A 22473-nucleotide genomic window follows, 5' to 3' on the forward strand; every position below is an offset into this window, starting at 1 on the left:
GATCATTTATCATAAATCTATCATTTATGAACAGTTTTCATGAAACAAACACACATTGTTAAAGATGAACATGAAGACAATCTTTTTAATAGGTAAAGCTCTGCATGGTACAAGAGATTATGGCAGGGATTTTTTATAAGCGTGCTTAGGATGATAAACCATATCTACAAACTCCAGGATAATTTCAGCAGCAATCACCAGCCCACCAATCAAGCACCTGTGAGGACAAGTTCTGCCCATTTTGTACAAAGGAAACTTCTTTGTTTAACCTACATTAGTCATTCAGGGAAAAATAATCCTCATATTTCATAGTATAGTTGAACAAAAAAAAATCCATTTCATACAATTTTTTTATCTTCTCAGTTTGTTCCGAGGTCAGTTGTCTGAGGTACTCCAAGGTGATATCACCATAAGTTCGTTTCTCTGACCCATATCTCTTCAAGCTGGGGTATTGCAGACTCTCTGGTGCACCAATGACCTCCAGAACACGCTCAGAGTCCAACCCAAGAGTTTCATACTTACCCAAAATATCATAGTGAATGTTGCAAGGATCACAGAGCAGAAACATTGGTTTCCAGTGAATGTCGAGAGTATGTGGTGGTTTTGCTAGAATGAAGTTGACAAACTCCTGGAAACTCACTTTTTCAGTAGAATTTTTATTTTTCCTGAACATTGCCCTAATCCTATTAGCAACAGTGATACTGTAGAATGGCTCAGAGTGCAGGAGTTTGTCTCTGTAAGCTGAAACCAGCCGTTCCAAGGGATGTCTGGTGAACATCACTTTGGTGTAATTGCTTAGAAATTCCTTTTGTAAGGCAGGAGGGTAAGTCGCCAGCCTTTTGATCAGTGAGGTTTGGTGGATGTCATCATGCTCAATTTCAGAAGGTTTTGCATTCAAACCTGATTGAAGAAGAAAAATAGTTCTCTTCCAGTTGGAGCAGCCTACCTTGGGTACCTCACAGTAGATAAATTTATGCTTGTGCTCCACAAAGAGCTGGTTTGCAACCTGAGAATCCAATTTGCTTCTTGGTTTATTAAGGTTATTCTTCAGGCAGACAGAACCCAGTGTGTTTTTGCGACTGTTTTGAGTTGCCAGCCAATATTCAGTAGGATCAGGAAAAGCATCTGTAACCAAGGAAGAAATTTAAACCATTTCAGTGAAATAGTCTTATATAAATCTCTTTATCTATGACAATCATAGCACTCAATCTGTCACCCTGCATACAAAATTTAATGAAGATGATAAAATCAATTTTTTTTTTACTGTAGCCAGACTAGACTATGGCAAACATGCAATAAACTGCCCTCCCTAGTGAAACACTTATTAAAATGAAAACTTTCAATATGTTAGCAGTATTAGTCTAAGCAAGTTTGGTGTTCCAACATCATGGGTTTTTTAGTGCTCTCCTCTCAAATATTGCTAAGATAGCTACCACAGTGACAGGACCTTGGATATTTTCACAGTATTGTTTGTATCTTGGGCTTCATAGTCACTTTCTAACATATTTGGAAAAGATGTCTCTCTTTCTATAAAACATTAAATCTTGCTGGTAATTTCTTTACTCACCTGTTAGGTTTTTTTGTCTCTTAGAGAAAAATCCATAAAGAAATATCCCGAATAAAAAATTTGGGAGAAGGAAAACTACCACCTTCTGGTTCATGTTATTCTCACAGGAAGGAAAATGACGTGATCACTAAAGAGTAAACCTGTCTTTCTGTCAACAAGGAAAGATAATTCAGGTTAGATTTTGTATGACTGATATGACAAAGATAACATGTAAATCTCTTACAGAATTTGGGACAGCAGAAAGACCTTCGAAGCTCTATAAAAATAGGCTTTGCTAAAAAGTAAAAATTCTCTTATGGAAAAGACTCACCACAATTATATCGTTAAAACAAGCAGACAATTAACATGACCATTTAGAAGTATTCCAAAAATTCCCTCTATTCTCAAAACAATGAACTGCTTATGAGCAAATACTTCTCTCTTCTCTTTTAAAGCTGTTGGGGAACAATAACTTCATTTAGGATTACAAAGTTGTATTTTTTTTATAACCTTTAGAATCTGGGAACACAAACTTCTCTATAACCTGTAACAGGTGTATCCACAAGGACCATAACACGTTCAGGATAAGTTCCTTTCGATTTATTGCCCTGAAGCTTTCCACTTTGTACAAATAAATTGCTGCAGGAGAAACTCTTCTTTATTCCTGCAGAGAATCTAACCACTAACTTGAATTCTCCCATTCTCACTCTCCAAAGACGCTGCATGGTATATATGTTTGCTGCCATTGCTGCTGCAGCAGAAGAGCCCCAAAATGGTTCAGCATGACAGGAAATGTATAGAAGAGGTAGAGAAAACAACAGAAAAGGAGTTGTTCCACGTTACTGGATAAAAGGAGAGAAGGCAAATGCAGTCCAACACAACATATTTTCTCTCCTGTGCTCACTCATTCTGTCTCCTTGCACTTCATGTGCCTATCTAAATCCCCTGTGCAATCTTACTCTGTTTCCCCCAGTAGAGAGTTTTCATCAGCATGCTTTTATTGGAAGTTGCAAAATTAAGTGCAAAACAATAACTACTGGCAAGCATGACATTCTCTTTCTGTTCCATAAAGTCTGCACAATCAAAGAAGTCAAACAGCACTGTCTTCCTTTTCCACTTCTTAAGTTTTCACCCTGAACCTGTTGGCAATAAACACATCATTGCCTGGATTCCTTGAAGATGTAAATTCTTTTTTTTTCAATTTTTCGTATTTTGTTTTGTTCTTATAAGATACAATAGGACCACTTTGGAAGTTGTGTGCCACCCATTGTGTGGACATACATAAGCCCCAGCTGCCATAATGGAAACTGGTTTCTGGTGTGTTCTGAGACAGCAGTAGAGGCAGCACCAGTTACATTGCTGAAGCTGTACTTGAGCACAAGGCTTCTTCCTTTCAGGGCTGACATGGTATTTGATATTACACACTTTTACCAGAATATCTGCAGACTCATACAGTTAACAGCATTACTGATAACTAAATCTCTCTCAGTGTAGGTATGACCTGGGGAATGGAGAGGGACACTGTTCACTATCTCTGTATTAAATATTTACCTGTATTTACAATAAAATGTTACAATTCTCATTCAAATTAATGCAGTATTCTTAGACACAATGGCATTTAGCCTATACTTTTTCATTTTCTTGGCTGCATAAGATCATTGTAAAGGCTACAAGAAAAGTTTCAGGAAGATTTGCCTTTAACCTTTTCTTCACTGTACATCAATTCTCATTTTACTGTGTGATCCTCGAGTCCTAATGCACCAGAGGCTGTTTTCAAGGCCAGCTAAAGTCAGTCAGGTTGTTCATTGATCTCATGAGGGCCAAGATTGAGTGTTCCCTTTTTATTCTTTTTCAGAAACAGTTTGAAGACACAATTTCACACTGTGTAGCAATTGAAATCAGTATGACTAAATTATTCTGTACAAGGACTCCTTGTTAGAGTGTGCTTAGGAGAAGGATGCTGGGCTTCATTCACTTTAAATGCTGTCACTTCAGAGAAGTAATGTTATCATACCTCTCTCAGGAATCAGAAAATGAACTAGATTATTTTCACCCTATTTAGATACTTGTATCATGCATATTTACTAATTACACTATTGCTAGAGAATATAAGATCTGCTATAAGATATCTCATGTGGAAATATGTCAATGAGTCACCACAGGGAAATAGAAGAGACTTGCTTCCTTGGGGGGAAGAAGCTGTTTAGGACCTAGTTAAACACAGGAGACAATTCCTCTTCTAAGACTTATGCATATTTGTGGAAGCAAAAGAATCTTTAATTAAATTCAGGAGAACAATCAGACCATAAGGAGGGATAGAACAAGCTCCAAGATGACAGGTGAAATCTTTCTGGACTCCTTAGAAAACTTCACAGAACAGACTGGCAGTAAGAGGTAACACTGCCCCCAACAAGAGAGGTCAGCGTGACATGAAGCTACCTTAAGGTGAAGTCCAAAGGCTTCTTCGGAAGATGTTTTCAGATGGGAGGCCCCAGTATGGAGTTCTGTGTAATGCAAAGTCTCCAGTGATCAAAATCACCTAAGCGAAACCTGAGGAAGAGGAGGAAAGAAGATTCTCAGAGCCATTTTGTCAGAGGGACAAGTCACCTGGAAATTAAAAAGGAGGGGAAAAATCCAAAATGAAAAGCACCTTTGTCAGTAGGTGTCAGAGGTGTCTGTCAGTAAATCAGATGAACTTTTCCTTATATTTATTATGGCTTTTCCATGTACTTGTAATTGTGTTTGCTATGTAAGATGTAAGGAGTTAATACTTCTCTTTGCATTTTCCCTCATCCTACCTTGAATTAAGTGTGATTTTAGGTAAAGGTATTCCTCAGTCAAGGAGTGGTGAGTCTGCTAACATAAAAAGTCCATAGTAAATAGACTAGTTCTGCTGTAACCGAAGGGCAGCAGTATGGGCTGTCCCGGGCAAGATGGAAAGACAGCATCATAAGACTCATAAAAAAACCAGAAACCCCTTCTACTGAAAAGTAACAAAACAGGAAGACAGGGATCTAAATGTCTCTTTGGATCTTACATACTCCCAGAAAAGAAAATCCTAAAAATTAAATATAAGGCGTTAACCTTCTTTGTTCTTGTCATACATAGGGAAGGGCGGTGGAGGGGTAGAGAGGAGGTGGATTTTTAAAATCTTGTTTAAATTTTTAATGAAGCATATAATCTTCCAGACAACAGCCTTACACTGCACTGTTGATTTTTCCTTGTTCTTCAGATCACATCATTATAAATGAATTATACATAGATATGGCTTGATATTTTCAATATCTGCATGTGTTACTGGATTCTGCAAATTACATCAAAAACTATTGTCTGACTCTTTTTTGCTCATTACTAAAGAGTAAACCAGGCAGCAAGAATTATCCTCATAGAATCCTTTCTTGCAGGAGTCTTTCAGAAGGATTGCTATCAGGTGATAAGACTTTTTGAGGCCTGTCAGTTAATTAGTGTTTAATTTCTTCAGTGTGTGTCCAGCTGATTTGATGTCTTTCTAGCTTCTTAGCCAAAACCTGCTGTCAAATCAAGCCAAATCCTTTATACAATTCTAAATCCACTATATCAGTGCTATTGCCTTAATCAACCAAAGCCAAACAAAAATAGTAAGTCAGTCTGGTGACATCCATTTCCTATAACAATCGAAAGTTTCTATATGAGAACAACCAGAGCAATTGTTCAAGCCAAGAGTGGGAAAAAATGGGGCATAGATTACTGGAGAAAGCAATGCCAATCATCTCATGTGCATGCAAAATGGCAAAAAGGCCCAAAGCCCTCATAAAATTAAAAATATTTACTAAATTCAAGCCAGCTTTGCACTGCTGATAATTTTACCATGTCCCTCTACAATTCCATTTTAAAGATTCTTTTCTTCCCAATATACACACTGCATGTAACAAAACAGAAAACATTGTATCGTGTTGTTCATATCTTTGTTGTCACGCTTGCTGACCATAAAATGTTCTTCCCATCCTTCTGTTTACTTTAAGAAACTTCTGACAATTTTCTGCTTTTAATTACTTTCAACATCTCCCTTTTCTACACGGTACACTAGGTATGGAGGTGGCTGACAACCTACTTGCACATCCCCTACATGGCAGGCGAGACTGTTTGACCCAGAAGAGCTCTCTATGTCTGTATTGTACTTTTCCAGGGGTGTCACAAAATTGTCATATGCTGGAGTTATTGGATACTTTTTTCTGTTAAGTTGCTTTTTCTTGGTTCATTTGTCTCATGCTTGCTTTCCATTTTGTGATACTAGACCTTCTGCACCTTCCCCTGTGTCTGTTAGCGGTCTGGACTTTAACTGAGCATGTGTAGCTACACCACAACCTCTCACACTTACCCAACCACCAGCTTCAGGTTTATAATGAGTTCCTTTCCTCCTGACCAAAACAAGGTCTAATAGAAAACCCCTAGTACTCTTTCAATTAGGAAATACTCAGACAGTCAAAGATGTTTTAATGTTACACGAGTACATGACCTAACACATCACACTCAGACTGAAGTTCTTCCTCCTGCTGAGCAGATTTATTTCTAGAATAGGCATCAAAGGAATAGGTTGCATTGCCTTGCACAGGTATCACTTAGTACACTGTTCTGTCCTTCAACTGCTGAAGCAAGGATTCATAATATAATTTAACCCTAATCCTTCTCCTGGAACTTCTGAACCATTGCAATTGAAAAATCCTTAGTATTTAAAGAAATATTTTTTAAAAAAGACTTAAAAATAATATTTTGATACTTTCATAAAAAATAAGAAGTATTATAGCTGGTAATATTGACTACTGTTAAGTCTTTTTGTGTGGCACCTCTTACCCAAGTACAGAAACACATGTACACACAAGTGTGTACATATGTATACACACATATATGTATAGTTCCAAAACACATTAATATCAGTTACATTGGCATATTATTTGCTTCAAGTAAACTAACTAAGCTGATAATGATTTAAAGTCTTCTGGTAGTAAACTTACAAAGGTGCGCCTCAAGCTAATTTTTTCACATACAGACCCTGGTCAGAGCTGAGCATGTGGGGTGATCCTCTGCACCCACTTGATAAGTGGAACTTTCCAGATTAAAAGAATGAAATTACAACAATACTTATTTGTGTTCCTGACATATTTGAAGCCAGAAGTAAAAAAAAGTACCTGTAGGGCAGCTCAGTGGAAGGTAGGGAAAATCTCTGAAAACAGATAACATTCTCAGTTGCTGAACCCCATTCTGTACTTAAGCCCTGTTAATCCCTTCAAAAAGACAACTGCAAATACATACATACTGATATGTGCATGGGTACATAGAAGGTGAGGAGGGGATGACGTGTAGAAAGCACCCAAGAACAGCCTGGGCAGGAAAACCAAGCTCTGGATTCAGTCCTGCGTGTGCCGTTCTATCAGAGTGAATTGCAAGAGCGAGAGCCTTGTTCGACCAAGCCTGAAGCACCCTTGCTTGTACAGTTTGTGATGGGTGGACAGGAGGGAGAAAGACCCCAGAAAGTGGAGCCTTAGCAGCCGGGCTGGCCTGTCCATGAAATGGAAAATCAGTAATGGATTAGGAAACTCAGACAAGTTACAGACAGCCAAGGGCTAGAAAAAGTATCTGACCTGGGTCATTTTGCCAACAAGAGACAGTATTGAACATCATCTTATTTGCAGCACGGGTTGAATGGCGTTAGGTGAGAATGGGTACAAGCCCAGTGGGGAGACAGCATATGGTCTAGGCTGGGAGCTACAGAGGAAAAGGCTGACAAGGGCGTCCTACAGAACAGCACACTTCACAGCACTGAGGTGGGTACAAAGTAACAATTTCCATTACAGGCACAATCTAAAACTCTTGTTCTGTGCAGTGGTCATCTCAGCCCTCCATTACTGCATCAGACTTCTTTCTGGTCTCAGCAACTGTTGTGATAGCTTCCTCACTGCCATAATGAATCTGCTTACTATTCTCACTACACCACTTCTTCTGCCTGCCTTTTAGCTTTTCCTTCTCTACTTAGTTCCATGTCATCTCCTTGTCTTACCTTCCAAAGTTTTTCTTCATCTATCATTTCTCATACAGTATTAAAAGCTCAGCTTTACTTTCTGATCAGTCATATTGGTAGCCGCTGTTACCATTAGCCCATGATAATAAAAAACCAGTTCATGCTTTCTCCTCTGCTGCCCCTGCTTTTGAACCAAGTTTATGAAGCACCTAGAGAGCCATTACATTTTTCACCTAAAATCACTCCTAAAAGTCTTCCCTTTCAGGGATGCCGACACCAGTTATGATGCCAGTGTGCTAAAATTGTTACCAACCAGCCCACAAAAGAGCAAGCGAAAGGAAGAGCCAATTTTGGCTTGAAAAGGACAAAAGTGAAGAGGAAAAAAAGAGTACATGGGAAAAAGGCAGCAGCGAGTCTGACAAAAGCTCCCAGAGAGAGGCAGGAAACAGAAACCCAAGGAAAAGTGGCAGAGCTGGGGGCCAAGGGAAATAGAAAGATTCTGTAGCCTGCTCTAACAATGTTGTGGAAAAGGGAGGTTGAGAACTGGACTGAAAAAGACACAAGGTATAATTCAGTGAAGACGAAGAAGAACAAACTCAAAGAAATTCATAGAAGGCAATATGCTAATTATCCAATAAACTACCACAGACATTTAAAGAGGAATGAGACTGTATGCAGTGCAGTCACTCATGCACTGGAACCCGGCCCTTACTAAGTGATCAAACTTGTCTCTCTTTTCCTTCCTGGAACTGCAGCCAGAAAGAAATTTTTGATTTTCTAAGCAGAGATAGATTCAGTGAGGAGACCCGGCTCATGGGTGGGCCCAGCTTGGCTGGGACCTGGGAATCTGCTGCAGCATCACTGGGTCAGGGACTGGTGGCCTCAGGAGGCTGACGCGGGGTCCCAGGCTGTGGGCAGTGGCGGGCAGCCCCAGGGGACTGGATGGTGCCCCGTTACTGCTTTTGGTGCCTGACATCTGGTAATGGGCTGTGGGGCCTTTTTATCTAAACACTTAATTCAAAATTCCATGCACTTATCAACTGCAATTTAAATCACTGCAAAACCAATCACAGGAGAGCAAACTTCACCACTTTCTTTTAGGGAATCTAGATGAGTCTAAAAAACTTGGAATGAAGGAAAAAGGGGAAAAAAAGAAGTACAGAAGAAAAGTTTAGAACAATGCACACCAGCCACGATGGCAATGAACGGTCTCCTCCTCCCAGGCTTGTTTCATAGCAGATGGGTCTCGCAAAGTCCCTCTGCTTTGTCACGTATGTAACTAACTCTCTGCCTTTGCATATGTCTTACTGTCCCCTCCCATGTTTCTCTTCTCAGCTAATGTCAGTAATAGCAATGTTTTTCTTGCCATTCAGGTCTACCCACCTTGTCTCAGACCTAGATCCTCTTTGTCCCCTCAAGCTTTTCACCTCCCAGTGCAATCTTGATTCATGAATTCCTGCCACTGCACACCAATCAGCCCCGTCAAAACTGTTTGTAAAAGTCCCAGTTCTTTGCACACCGCCCCCAGGCAAACTCCTGTTTGCTGTTCACGGGTTTATACCCTTCTGTCCCCACCCCTCAACCATAATTGATGACAGCTATGACCTCTCTCTTTTTACACTCCAGTGAATACAAAGCATTTCTGCTTAAATTGTTTTCCTTTTTGCTCCTATCTCATTCAGCTTCTCCTGTCATTCTAGTCCAGATTTTGAACCTCATTTTCAGGATCCAAAACTAATTTTGTCTGAAACCATACCTCTACTCTCATTCCCCCCCACTCTTTCTTCTTTATACTCCTTCAAAGACTCCTTTACAGGAATCATGTACAAGTCCTAACACCAGTGATTTGGTGTCTGCTGTTTGACAGAAATAACCTCTTTGCCTGAAACATCCTGACACTTACTGACAAACTGTGTATACCTTTTTCTCTCTTCCTACATGAATCTAGGCCTATTTTTCCTTTCCTTTCTGCTCTCCTCTCTGTTTCAGGGCAAGCTGTTCAGCAGAAATGTTATGTTTTAAGTCTGTTTCTATGAAACATGTTTTTATAGCATACTATGACATGCAGTATCAAAAATTAAGAAGTTTGGAGACAGTAGGATTAAAATGATAAGCTAAATCATAGAGAGCACGAAATGAAGTGTCTGCTGGCTTTTGGCAGAACAGTCTTGAAACTAAAGACTTGACATTTCAAAGCATTTGACGTTACAGTACACTCTAAGTTCAAAATAGTCTTGTGGATTCAGTTGCAGATAGAAATGCTTGAAAAATCTGCAAATCTGGTTTCCACAGTCTGCTCAAGTATCCAGAAAATGAAGAATGGAGAGTCAATGAGTCTCTGAAAAGGTGGGCACCCCACACCACATGGGATTATCACAGCAGACAAAGAACACAAACTCTCATCCTAAAAACTCTTGCCTGGTTCACCGTACACCTTCCTTCATCTGCCATAGGTAGTGGGGATCCTACTGCACAGCTCTTGAGTGTCTCAAGAACATGTTTTTCCTGTGAACCAAACATGTCAAGTTGAGCGGAGTATCTTGTTTCTTTAAAAACCGAGTGTTGAAAAGCTGCTGAAAAATGTATTCATGAATATCATAACAACATGCACAAAAATCACTGTCAGTGGTGAATCAGCTCCCCTGACCAGTCTCATGATACTCACTCTAATAGAATAACCTATGGTGGCAGTAGGCTGCTATCTTCTGAAGAAACCCAGCATCAACAGTGACAAGTCCCAAACTCATCAGTCTTACCTGCTGGCAGCAACAAAATGGTGAGACTTGGCCATGTGGGATGCCATTCCTGGCACTGAAGGAAAATGATCCATAGGACATCTTGTCCCTGCTTCCCCTCCTCCCACCATTAGCATGGCCTGCCTAGAGTCTTCCTCTCCTGGTACCCCCCTCTCTTTGCACTCCACTCTCCAGTAGCACTACAACACTCCTGCTTAACACATATTTGCATGGGCACCAGAGCTTTTCCCTTAGCCCCCATCCCAGGTGTGACCCCATCTTTCCCAGTCCCTGCTTCTATACCTCAGGCAAAATTTTAACCCAATCTCCAGCAAATTCTCACCTCCAAAAGCCTTCCTCATATTGTCCCCAGGCAGCTTGCCCAGCAAATCCTGTTCCCCAGCTTCCCAAACACCCATCAGATCTCACCCTGATTCTGCTGTTCAGCCTTCCTCACGCACAAACCAGCTTTTGCTGGCTCCCCCTGCCAGACTCCTCCCTTCATCTCCTCAGTCAGCCTCACAGCCCCCCCTCCAACAACCCCACTTCTGAGCCCAGCTCATCAGAACTGTCTCTCCTTCTACTTCCAAGATTCCCACGCAGCCCCACTGCTTCTCACTCTCAGTTCTGTACTCAGCTAGTCCCAGGCTCTGCACTTCAGCTTCTGTAGTTATTTTAGTATCTCCCAAACTAAACTGACGCATTTCCCTTTTCTTTCCCTCCCACATCAATTTTCGCACTAGGCACCAAGGCATATTTTCCTGCTGATTTTTTTCTTGAATCTATTTTGCTAGCAATCCCCAACAATTTCTCCCTAGAGGTCTTGCTCATGTTTGCCTTGTTCTTTAAAACGGATGTTTTACTCTACAGTGCAGAAGAGGTTCCACTGAGAATGTACAAGAGGAACCTCTTAACCTCATTTTTCAAATGCTTATTTCAAAGTCTGCAATGTACCTGAACTTCTTAGAGGAAAGGTCACTGGAATAATTTAAGATAACAAAAAAGAGCACAGATTTCCTGTATAAAAATCTATAAACTATTATTGCTCAAAGGATTTCAAAAATATCCTGAGGCAGATATCTAGCCTGAAAAATTTCTGCTGAAATGCTTGAAATCTGACAAAATCCTACATAGCTACAAACTGTATTGAAATTAGAAGAGTCAAGACGCATACTACCCTTAATAAAGCCAGAAAGTGAATGAAAGCCTTTGTCATTTCATTTCAGGCACCAGAATCCCTGTAACATCAACTTCTTAGCTGAGGAAAGCCATAGCAATGAATAATAGGCTGACAAAAAAATCTTCTGTAGATTCATTTCACCATAGTGTGATTTCAAAAGCTAAACAATGTCTCAGTTTATGCCTTAAAATATTTTATGTCAATTTTTAGATACATAAACAAATAAAAACCCCAACGAACTCTGAAAAAGAAATCTCCCTTTGCAGAGATTTGCCCACACTTACAAAATCATGGTAACATAAAAAGCCACTAACAATCCAATTTTACTCACCAATCAGACAGCCTCAGTGGAGATTTCCCATGCCTCTGAATGATGGTAAATAAACAACAAAGATTCAGACAAAGAAAGATCAGTCCAGAGAGACATGTCATTTAAATTTTATGCCTAGGTATGCAAAGGAAATAGGGGAAAGATTTTGTCTTCTCCTTACCTGGACTTCAAGGCTGGGCAAAATGTTTCTGTATCCACACAGATGCTTTCACAGGAGAGCATCTGAAACACTGTACACGTAGTACTTGTCTGTTTTGATTAAATGCCCAGCTAAAAGTTGCCAGTGTTTCCCTGAGAATGTTTAGGTGAGCATCTCCAGTTGCACATTACAAAGCACTGTGCTGTGTCTGTCTCTAGGTATAACGAGCAGCATTTAACCACTCCCTGCAGGGTCTACAGCAGCTGTTAGAGCCTGCCAAGTGCTTCAAGAGAAGCCTGCCAAGAGGCTGCCTGCTAAGCAACCAAGAAAGGGGATGGTCAGGAATAGGAGGGCAAAGGTAATTTGGTTGAGAGTAACTGTGTTGTGATAATATGCATTATTTTTAGATGAAGAACAAGAGGCAAGATCAATTCTAACCCAATGAACTCTATACAAGAAGACTCCAATAAACTCTGGGAACTGGAAGGTAAGTTCTTATGGGAAACATGGCTAAAGCAGAAGAAATTCAGTAGAGTTGGCACTTCCTTAAAGAAATTATGTTTAGGGTACAAGCACAAACAATCCTACACAGTAGGAGGATAGGAAGTATAGTCAGAGATCAACTTGGCTACTTGGCTAAGCAGCACGGTCTTCAATGACCTGAAACACAAGAAGAAAATGTACAGAAAGTGGAAACCAGGTCAAGCTCCTAAGCACAAGTATCAAAGAATAGCACTAGATGCTGAAACAAAGTCATAAAGGATAAAGCACAAATTTAACTGCAAAAAGAAATGGAGACAAGAGATAGGAAGAAAACAAATCTGGAAGGAAAAGAAAACCCTAGTGATAGTTCACTTGCAGAAGGCTGATGTACGTTTTCCATCATTCTTCATAAAAGGGTCAACTGTTATTACATGACTAATAACTAAACTCAGTAAGAAAGAATCTGTCTAGAATAGGACAGGAACAGGACCAAAAATAATTTGAAAATACTGCAGTTCACCTCATCCTCAAGTATACCACTACAGCGTGTCTCCAGGAGAGCTCTCTAGTTGTTGTTGATGCATAAGTGTCCCTGGACTGCAATAGGAACTGACACCCCTGCACAGATACAGACGGCTACTTCACAGGCTGCTAAAGAGGTGAAAAGAATGCTATACATAGTGACACCTGAGCCTGAGGAAGTACATGTTAAGATACCTTGGCAATGGAGAGGAGCAAGATCAGATCTGTTAGCTTTGTCTGAAAACTCTCAGAAGTTGTGTGAGAAATGTGTGAAGTGGTGAACACAATGCTCACTTTTATAAAGTCGAGAAATGAAGAAGAGATCAATTCTGGAAAAACACTAGAATAAATGAAAATATAGATTATTCATAAAAGGTTGGAGAGAGTTGAGCTATATTGCTTTGTATTTTTTGGCATGCTGGCTATTAATTTCTGTAACATGGCAACAAGTCTTCCAAACACAGAAACAGTAGGTTACATAATATGTTTTTATTTTAATAATGTTATTGACATTATAGCATTGACTCATAGCATTTTCAAAAGTATATTAAAGCGAAACAATTTCTGGAAGAGTGAAAAACTACCTGGGCTGGGGAACAAACAAGGAAAACACAACCAAGCAAACAAAACCAACACCAAAACCACAGGCAAAGATTAGTTTTTAATCATTCAGTATCAAACACAAAAAACATAATCAGTAAGATTCTAGCTGGGTCCATTCTGGGCCAAGTAATGGCCCAGATCATTAATGATTTGGATAAAGGAACAATCCTTCCACCTCGTAGATAACAATAAGCCCACGTGAACAGTAAACTCATTGCACGGTACATTAAACTCAGAATGCTTTTGACAAATAAGATAAATTATCTGTAGGAGAAAACACATTGCAATGCACTTGTGTTTAGGGGGAATAATAAGGGGGAATAATAGTTCATAAAAATGCAGCAGCCATTCTGCCATAAAAGGGATAAGAGGGGTACCAGTCACTCACAAGTTATTCACGAATAAGTAGCGTTTCATCGTATCAAGAATGCAAACTACATATTAGGAAGAGAAACTGCTCTGATTGTACATATGCTTGATACATTTAAGAATACCTCCTATTATATTTCTGTCTAGCACAGCAACCAGTAGCACTGTGTCCTGTTCAAGTAAAACTGTTCCAAAAGAAGGCAGACCAACTGGAAAGAGTCCAGAGAAAAGCAGAGAAAATGGTCAGTTGTCTTGGGAAAAAAGAAAAGCCACAAGAAAGAAAGATTGAAAGAATTGGGCTTACTCTGTTTACAGAACAGAAGGACAACTGAACACATGAAAACTATCATCTATATAAGTTACCTCTAAGGAGGTAAGGAGGGATGGTATTTTTTTTATCTGCAGTGTATAAAGCGGTGGGTTCCAAATATGACACATGAAGGTTATGCTATATATTAAGAAAATCTTATTACCAATAAAGACAGTTAGATCCTTTTTCATTTCTGAGGCACAGTTGATTTCTTTTTGGAGCTTCAGAATGCACAAAATGAAGTTTTGAGGTCTTTTCCAGTCTCCTTTTCTTTAAGTCTGTGGTTCATCCTGCTGTATAATTTAGACACCCCATCTTACCTCTCTACAAAAAGTACATGTAACAAAGTTTTCATGCTAAATTATCCAAACTCAGACTGTTATTTCAATATCGTGACTCCAAACCAATGAAGCCACCACGGGGCTTAACACAGCCCAGATTGGCATGATGTCACTTCTTTTTCTACTGTAAATCCCATTAACTCTCGTAAGAAATGTGAAGAGTTTTGGTGAAATGATTGCTATCCTTTTAGAGAGTAGTGTGTCTGATATTTGATGGTTGTACACTGCTATCTCAACTGCCAGAAATACGTTCTTTCCTCAGGATTCCAATGGAGTCTGCTACAGAAGTCTTCTTATCTGCTGAAGCCTGCCCTCCTGGTGAGCTACTACACAAACTGCTAACAAGACACAGAGCTCATTTGCCTCAGGGGGCACTTATTATGATGAGAGATGAAAGACACAGAATTGAGTGAAATGAGATGTGGGCAGAAAATATGGAGACATACTTTGTTAGAGGGCTGCAGAATCAGGTTGCTTCATCTAACAATTTTTTAATGTGCTCCTTCTTTGTATTAATCAAACTTCAAGATCACACGAGTTTATAATAAAGTATCCTCACTTGGCAGAAAAGATTAAATTCCTTTTGCCTGCCTTCCACCAAAGGTCCAATTCTGTCGAAGTACAGACATTCTTGGCCAAAGAACTGTATCCTGTGGATGACCAGCTCAAGGAAAATCTCACAGAGGGATGTTTGTTGTGCTACTGCATTACAGAAGATCCAAGGACATGTGACACCATTGCCAGCAAATACCAGTGTTGGTCACTACCTGTATTGCCTCTGCAATTCACTTAGAGACACGTGTTCAGGTGATTTTGTACAGAAAAAAGTCTCCTTGAAGCAGTTTTAATCTTGCAGAAATATTACAGTTTTCACATTTTATAAACTATTTGAACCAGGAACAATCCATTTGATACTCCTTTCTGGCCTTCTGAATTTCTATTGAACACTGGATTTGTCTAAAATATACAAGATAATCTGTTTCTGTGAAACATACTTTTGAAACTCAGAGTAATATCCAGCATACCATGAAATTCATGCTTGCCCTATATAGCATACTGGAGGAGTCATACAAGAAATATTTTTTTCCATAAATTCACTAGCCTACGACTTTTCTCTGGGTAAACTTTTCAGATTTTGCTGTAGTAAGCTTTTGTTGAGGGTTAGGTATTTCACCTCAAATAAGGCTGAGAATAAAAGAACAAATAAACTAAATCATTCATTTATACTATCAGAGTTTTAAAACTTTATAAAAGCAGGGGAAAAGTTTACATCTATAAGCAATGTCTGTCTCCCTGTTTGAGCAACTATAACCACATCCATCTAAACCCATGAAGCAACACTAGTGACTGAATCCCAAAGGAACTACCAATAGCTGTGCTTCTGAGCCCATCTTCCATTGAAATTAAGATGGAATAAAAAGTTCAATAAACTTAATAAACAGAGTCCCAAGGGCCAAGGCTTCAGTACATGAAGCAAATAGCTGCCATGAGGGAAAAGTTGTGTTCCCTCAAAGATAAAAGATGTCAATGACATTTTTGCATGTGAGATAGCCTTTTTTGACAGCGTGGAATTGTTTTTTAATATCATTGTTCTTATAAGGGTTCAAAGATGGGAGATGTTAATTTAAAACTTGTTAATTAGTAGCAACACTATCTAAAACTAAGTAGCAAGTAAGATAAACTTGTTTTCTCACAACTTCTACTCTTCCAGAAAGAAAAGAAGCAATAGCAGCATCTGGATTTCGGATAACTAATGTAGCCTTGGAAAAGCAGTTCTGCATGAAGACTTGCAATGAAACTACCCAGAAAGATCATCACTTTTTAAATTATTGATTCTTCACGGTGTTTTCTTTCCCCTCAGATCCTATTTCAGCCTGAATATAGTAATAAAAATAAAACACAGCTTTCAATGGTCCTTTTAACACTTATTTAAGAAACAGGACACGGTATCATATTGTGTAACCATAGTGTGGGTTGTACAAATGTGGCTAACCATGCCTATGCCCAAGTGCAAGCCAGGGCTCACCACGGGAGAGCAGAATGAGGAATGTCTACATAAATGAGGAAAGAAAATGGCAGAAGCACTTTGTACAGTCACAATTAAGTAGCACTTTCACAGCTATCTCTTGCTTGGTCCACACAGGCATGACTAAATGTACAAAGCATGTCTCTGTTACACATTTACATGCTTACTCAGAAAATCTGCCAATACTGTTCACAAGAATTTCTAACTAGTGAAGCACTCTTAGTATACGTGAAGCCTGAAGAGGAAAGAAACCCCAAGGTGATCCTTCATTTCAGTTTTCTTTGTTTCAAATTTAGAACTATTTGGATCTTTCAAAAGGTTGAAATTTTAAAAAATATTTAAGCAGAGTGTGAATAGAAGAAATAGAAGAAGCTACTAATTAATTTGTATTGTTAAATGGCAACCCCCATTCAAATGCTACAAGAGCTGAACAAAAGAGGCAGTTTACTGCTTCCAAAATAGTGTAGTAGAACTCATCCTACAGGTAAAAGTGCCCAGAAGTTTAGGATTTTTATTGTGGAAAGATTTCCCAAGCAGCTTCAGATTTTGGCATGTAAGAATCCCAGAGGAAAGAGTATTCCAGAAATAATCTCACAAATAAAATGACGGTAAAAGAAACTCGCGTGCACTTTTGTATTTTCTGTATGTTTTCAGAAATAAGAGTCTTTGCACTAGTAAAAAAATAGGTCCATACATCATATTGATAGATAAAAAAATTCAGAAATTTGAAAGGGCAAAAAGTATCTTGCCTTAAGAGGCTTTTCTAGGGTTTTGAGGCCAAGAGTTTTAGATACCAAAGGAGAAACTGAAGAAGTTAAATAAGACCATTTCAATTGAAGCAGACAGAACAAAAATACAGAAAATGTACACTGTAATAACCTATGAAGTTCAAATTTGTCTATAAACAATATCAACATTTCTTCTTACTACTACTACTGCTTTAAACCTATTATCTAAAAAATACTTCGCTTTTTAGGTGATTGTGTATCTCCTTTACATGGATAGTTACACATAATAATTCCTAGGTAACAGGAATTAATCCTGGATATCTGGCTTAAATTCTGTGCTTTTCGTTGTTTTTTTCCCCTGCAATTAAGGCAACATAACAAAAAAACTAACAAACCACATGAAAGCATTAACAACTGCAAAATTATTTCTGCATCTGAAGAGACCAGTTGAAAAGCCAATTACCCTTGACATCACTAAACCTAAAATCAAAACTCAGTATCTTTTAAAACACAAACAGAAAACACAGAAGTTTTAATTTACTAACAAAACACCTAGAAGATTTTAAAAAAAGATTCCTACTATTTTCTAAAAGGAGTAAATTTAAAAAAAGAAGTACCTCTACAACATTTTTGTCTCTGGAGCTTCCTGCTGGATACAGCCTTGTGAAACTGTGGCTGAGTTTACTGCTTTCTGTTTACTTAATGCCTTAGCTCAAATAAAAAGAAGGTGTATCCTTGAATACCATACACACAGCACGACACATTGTGGTCTTTCTTTGGCAGGCAAGTTTGAATTTTTCTTAGCAATATTTGACTTCTGAAAAAAGGGAAGAAAATATTTAGGCTGACTGACCTTTAACTTTATTTTTAAAATTTCCTTGACATAGAATTTCCTTCATCCATGCCCTGTCCCTGCACTATGAAACCTTTCAATTTCTACTTCAAAAAAGATCTGACTCAAAGCTCACAGAAGTCTGTCCGAGATGTTTCAGTCACTGATGTCAAATACATTGATTTCTACGTGTTCTGGAGTGGTATGCAATCATTTCACTTCGAGCCTGTCTGGGTGCCAAGAGCTGTTTGGAAACCTAAGGCTGGACAAAAGTGCGTATGTGAAGTATTCAAAGGGATGAAAGTGTACATGTTGGAGTCACCCTGAGCCTAACATTTATAGAAGGATTGAAGAAGATGGAAAAAGGAATTAAATACTTGAATAGAATGCATTTGGAAATCTTTTTAAAATATCTGTCCTTAACTCTCTCACAGCTGACTGATGATACTATGAAATATCCCTTTTCAAGGGGATGCCTAGAGCCCCTGCCATCCAAAGGGACTTGACAGACTTGAAAAGTGGGCCTGTGAAAATGTCATGGAGTTCACAAGGCCAAATGCAAGGTCCTGCACCTGGCTTGGGGCAATCCCAACCACAAAGACAGGCTGGGCATAGAATGATTGAGAGCAGCCCTGAGGAGGACTTGGGGGTGTTGGTGGATGAGAAGCTGGGCATGAGTAGGCAATGTGAGCTTGCAGCCCAGAAAGCCAACTGTATCCTGGGATGCATCTAAAGCAGCATGGCCAGAGGGGCAAGGGAGGGGATTCTGCCCCTCTGCTCTGGTGAGACCCCACCTGCAGTGCTGTATTCAATGCTGAAGACCCCAACACAGAAAGGACATGAACCTCTTGGACTGAGTCCAGAGGGCCATGAAGATGACCAGAGGGCTGGAGCATCTCTCCTGTGAAGATAGGCTGAGAGGGTTGGTGTTATTCAGTGTGGAGAAGAGAAGGCTCTAATTGCAACCTTCCAGTACCTGAAGGAGGCTTTTAGGAAAGATGAGGACAAACTTTTTAATAAGGCCTGTAGTGATAGGACAAGGAGCAATGTCTTTTAACTGAAAGAGGATATATTCAGACTAGATATATTGAAAGTATTTTTTGTTATGAGTGTGGTGAGACACTAGAACAGGATGCCCAGAAAAGCTGTGGATGCCCTGTCCCTGAATGTGTTCAAGACCAGGTTGGATGGGGCTTTGAGCAACCTGATCTAGTGGAAGGTATCCCTGCCCATGGCAGGGCAGTGGGAACTAGATGATCTTTAAGGTCCCTTCCAACCCAAACAATTCTATGATTCTATGAAAACAGTTGTTCAACTGTAACAAATATGTAAATAGAAAATGGGCCTATCCTATGCACAGCAACCTGTTTATTGCAACTGTGCCTTTGTCATGGGCAGGAAGGGGACTGGAAGAAGTGAGCTAGACTTTGAGTATAACTTATTACCTACTGAAACTAACAGCAACTTGAGCTCATGAACATTTTAAGTCTAATTTGAGACACAGTAGTGCCCTGTAGTTCTGCATCATCAGCTTTGCCTAGGCTTGTCTTTTAGTTCATTTCACACCCTGGTACCTCAAAAGTGAGACTTTGCAGTTTGCAATAGAGTTCGGTGTTTATTTTGGAAGACGAAAATCAGACCACATCACTAGACCACAGTGACTGCCTAAAGACATATATCACTAATACCCACCTATCCAAAGAGAAGAGCAACACTCTAACCAAGTCCACACCATGAGCCTGATCTCTTCAATTTCTTTAAAGCCTAGAAGTGGTATTGTTGCTATTAAAAAATGCAAAAGTTCAAGTGACTTTCTAGATAAATCAGCTGATTTTGTGCTTTCTGCAGGTATAACACTATGTTACCTACTGTACATTTAAACAAAATGGAAGAAAACCACCAGAAGTTCACTGGAAGTTGCCCCCCCGTATGTTTCTTTGTTGTCAGTGACCTATAAATGCACTGGTGAATTATGGACTTTATTGACTATATTATCAAATCACAATTAAAAATATTGTAAGATTTGGTACTTTGATCTTTGTACTTTTTACTGCAGAACAGCAACTTAACAAATAAAATCACAAGTGCATCAGTTATCCATCATCTTTAAAAGTTAAACCACCAACAAAAGCAGTTGTGACAAAAGTATGAATACAGGCAATAATTTTCAGTTATGACAGTCTTTAGGAGAGCAGTACCTAGAGAAGAATCAGAATATAATTGTTCTTGTCTGCTTGTATAACAGAAACACAATCCCTACCCAGGAGGCCTTACAAATTACAAAGGACTACTGCTGATAGAACAAACTAACCTTGATGGAGTGTGCTCGTTACTAGGGAGGCTAAGCAGAAGCTTCCAACATTTCAGCAAGAGTGACTTTGGTAATAGACAAATAAGGCGGGGGGGGGGGGGTTCTTCCCTTATCTTACTCTCTTATTTTTATTAAAAGCATGGGGCAACATGGTTATGGTACAGGAAAAGAATAAGCAGATAATGTTTGCAGGTGTGAGGGAGATAAGCAAATGCTGATATTTTTACAGAATAACATGGTGCAAACTGAAGAGAATCTTTCTATCTCAGTCTTTTAAAACAACTCTCTGGTGGAGCTTTTTTTAAAATTTACTTCTGTTTCTACCTGTGGTGGAAAAAGAAGTTATAGCGAAGGAAAAAAGTGCCAAATTCTGTTTTCAATTGTGTTGCTTAGTGTTACAATGTCCCAAAGCTTCTGCAAATTTGGAAAATCCAGCTTGTCACTGACTTAAGAGACTTTTTAGAGAGATATAAAGCACTCCAATACAGGTGTAGTATCATGAAGACCCATGCGCAGAGCAATATTTGTACCCTCCTGGTTCATATCCAAGATGTATGAAAGCTTCTTAGCAGAATTACTGAAAGCTTTAGTTTGGGGAAAACATTCCTAGATCTAATAGGGCAAGGGACTCTGGTTTTCTAGGCTAGTCTCTTGCAGAACTCAATGTCTGATTTAGTTACCGCTTGAAACTAAGTACATATGTTTGGGCTAAAACACACTTCAAAAAGCACCCAACCCGGATTAAAAGGTTTTTTAATGATAAGGAATCCATCCTTCGTTTTTCTATCTTAACTCACCATCACTTGAGTCTTTCCTAATAAAAATTGTCACCTTTTTCCCAGCTTGAATTTCTGAAAACTCAGTCACTAGCCCCAGAATCTTGTTAAACATTTCTCCAGCCAGATTGAACCAACTTCTGCCATCAAGCTTTGCTCTGCAACGTGGAACAAAGACAGGAATAAAAGAGAACCAAGAGCAGCTGGTAACTTTGAAAGGTACTCTACATAAACATATTTCAGGTATTTTGGTTATTCTTATGACCCTCCCCAATCTTCAAGATCATCCATAAAGTACAAACAGAAGTACTGGAGCTGGTGCCAGGAAGGAGCATTGTCCTGGGGTGACTGTATGACACTGTATTCCCTATCGTCGAGCCGAGCAGTTTTGTGCTCCAAGGGCACACACTCCCCTGCATGTCTGGCTGCTACAGAGCAGAGGAAAGCACCTTCCTGCTTTTCCCAGCTCTCAGCTCCTTTTCTCAGGAGAGAGATGAAGGGTTAAACTCCTTTTCTTTTATGCTAGTCTGCTGGCTGAGGAAGAGAGGTTTTCCTTGGAACTTTGGCTTCTTCTTCTTCTCTTCTTGACTGTTCAACAACACCAGAACATCATTGGGAGACCCTACACCATGGCCTAGAGGGGCCCACGCTGAACCCAGCTCCAGAGAGGAGAAAGCCACACCCACAAAGGACTCTGAAATCTACCCAGGTTCTCTCCGCAGAGAGAGGTTTTATTATTTAATGCTATTCTTTTTATTCCCGTGCCTGCATGCACTTTACTTGTTAAATAAATAGGGTTTTTTTCACTTTCCTCCGAGGAAAATTCTTTCCGAACCTGGTGGGGGAGGGATGGCTGTAACCTGCCTTCTATCAGAGGACGTTCATTTCGAATGTTCCTCCGAATTTGCCTCAAACTGGGACAAGCATATATCAGTATCACAGAGAAAAGTTTCAGTTTCAGTTTCATTAAGTCAGTATTTGAAATGCAGTTTTTTCCTAGAATATAACACACTGGAGCTTGTAGGGCTGGATTCATGCTATCTCGCCATATGATGGCTTGTAGCAGGCATTAGTCATTCCACTCTTTTACCCTTTATCTTCTAGAACAGTGACCTACAACATAGTGCACTTGGTCTTGCTTTGAAAATATCAAATAAACTTAGTTTTAATTGCAAAAATTTACAAGTGAAAATCAAACTTGAACATTTTCAATCTGAACAACAAAATTTGGGAAAGATTATAAGAA

At 39.4% G+C, this 22473-nt stretch overlaps 1 protein-coding gene and 1 long non-coding RNA gene across 11 annotated transcripts; one reads left to right on the forward strand and one right to left on the reverse strand.

Moving 5' to 3' along the window:
* Positions 1-58: 58 nt before the first annotated feature.
* LOC125328009 (carbohydrate sulfotransferase 8-like) lies at positions 59-17988 on the reverse strand. Of its 10 annotated transcripts, none has more exons than XM_048308168.1 (5): positions 11948-12161; positions 11788-11822; positions 3986-4096; positions 1568-1715; positions 59-1125 (listed from the first exon to the last, which is right to left on the reverse strand). In XM_048308168.1, exons 4-5 carry the CDS (start codon positions 1659-1661, stop codon positions 275-277), a joined length of 945 nt encoding a protein of 314 aa, XP_048164125.1. In that variant the 5' UTR covers positions 1662-1715; positions 3986-4096; positions 11788-11822; positions 11948-12161; the 3' UTR covers positions 59-274. The 10 variants fall into 10 exon arrangements, with proteins under 10 accessions (XP_048164125.1, XP_048164126.1, XP_048164130.1 ...); XM_048308169.1 differs by lacking the exons at positions 11788-11822; positions 11948-12161 and adding exons at positions 10207-10297; positions 10620-10807; XM_048308173.1 differs by lacking the exons at positions 11788-11822; positions 11948-12161 and adding an exon at positions 17926-17988.
* LOC125328011 lies at positions 14109-16369 on the forward strand. Its single transcript, XR_007204498.1, has 3 exons — positions 14109-14276; positions 14817-14872; positions 16266-16369. It is a non-coding gene; the product is annotated as an uncharacterized LOC125328011 (long non-coding RNA).
* Positions 17989-22473: the final 4485 nt, after the last annotated feature.

Source organism: Corvus hawaiiensis, chromosome 6 (assembly GCF_020740725.1).
Source record: "Corvus hawaiiensis isolate bCorHaw1 chromosome 6, bCorHaw1.pri.cur, whole genome shotgun sequence".
Classification (NCBI taxonomy): domain Eukaryota; kingdom Metazoa; phylum Chordata; class Aves; order Passeriformes; family Corvidae; genus Corvus; species Corvus hawaiiensis.

Bases quoted from the DNA above. Each gene is read 5' to 3' on its own strand.
- LOC125328009 (XM_048308173.1), bottom strand. From the start codon at position 1,661: ATGAACCAGAAGGTGGTAGTTTTCCTTCTCCCAAATTTTTTATTCGGG. The intron at 1,126-1,567 runs GTGAGTAAAGAA...CCTTGGTTACAG, and splicing joins GAGACAAAAAAACCTAACAG to ATGCTTTTCCTGATCCTACT.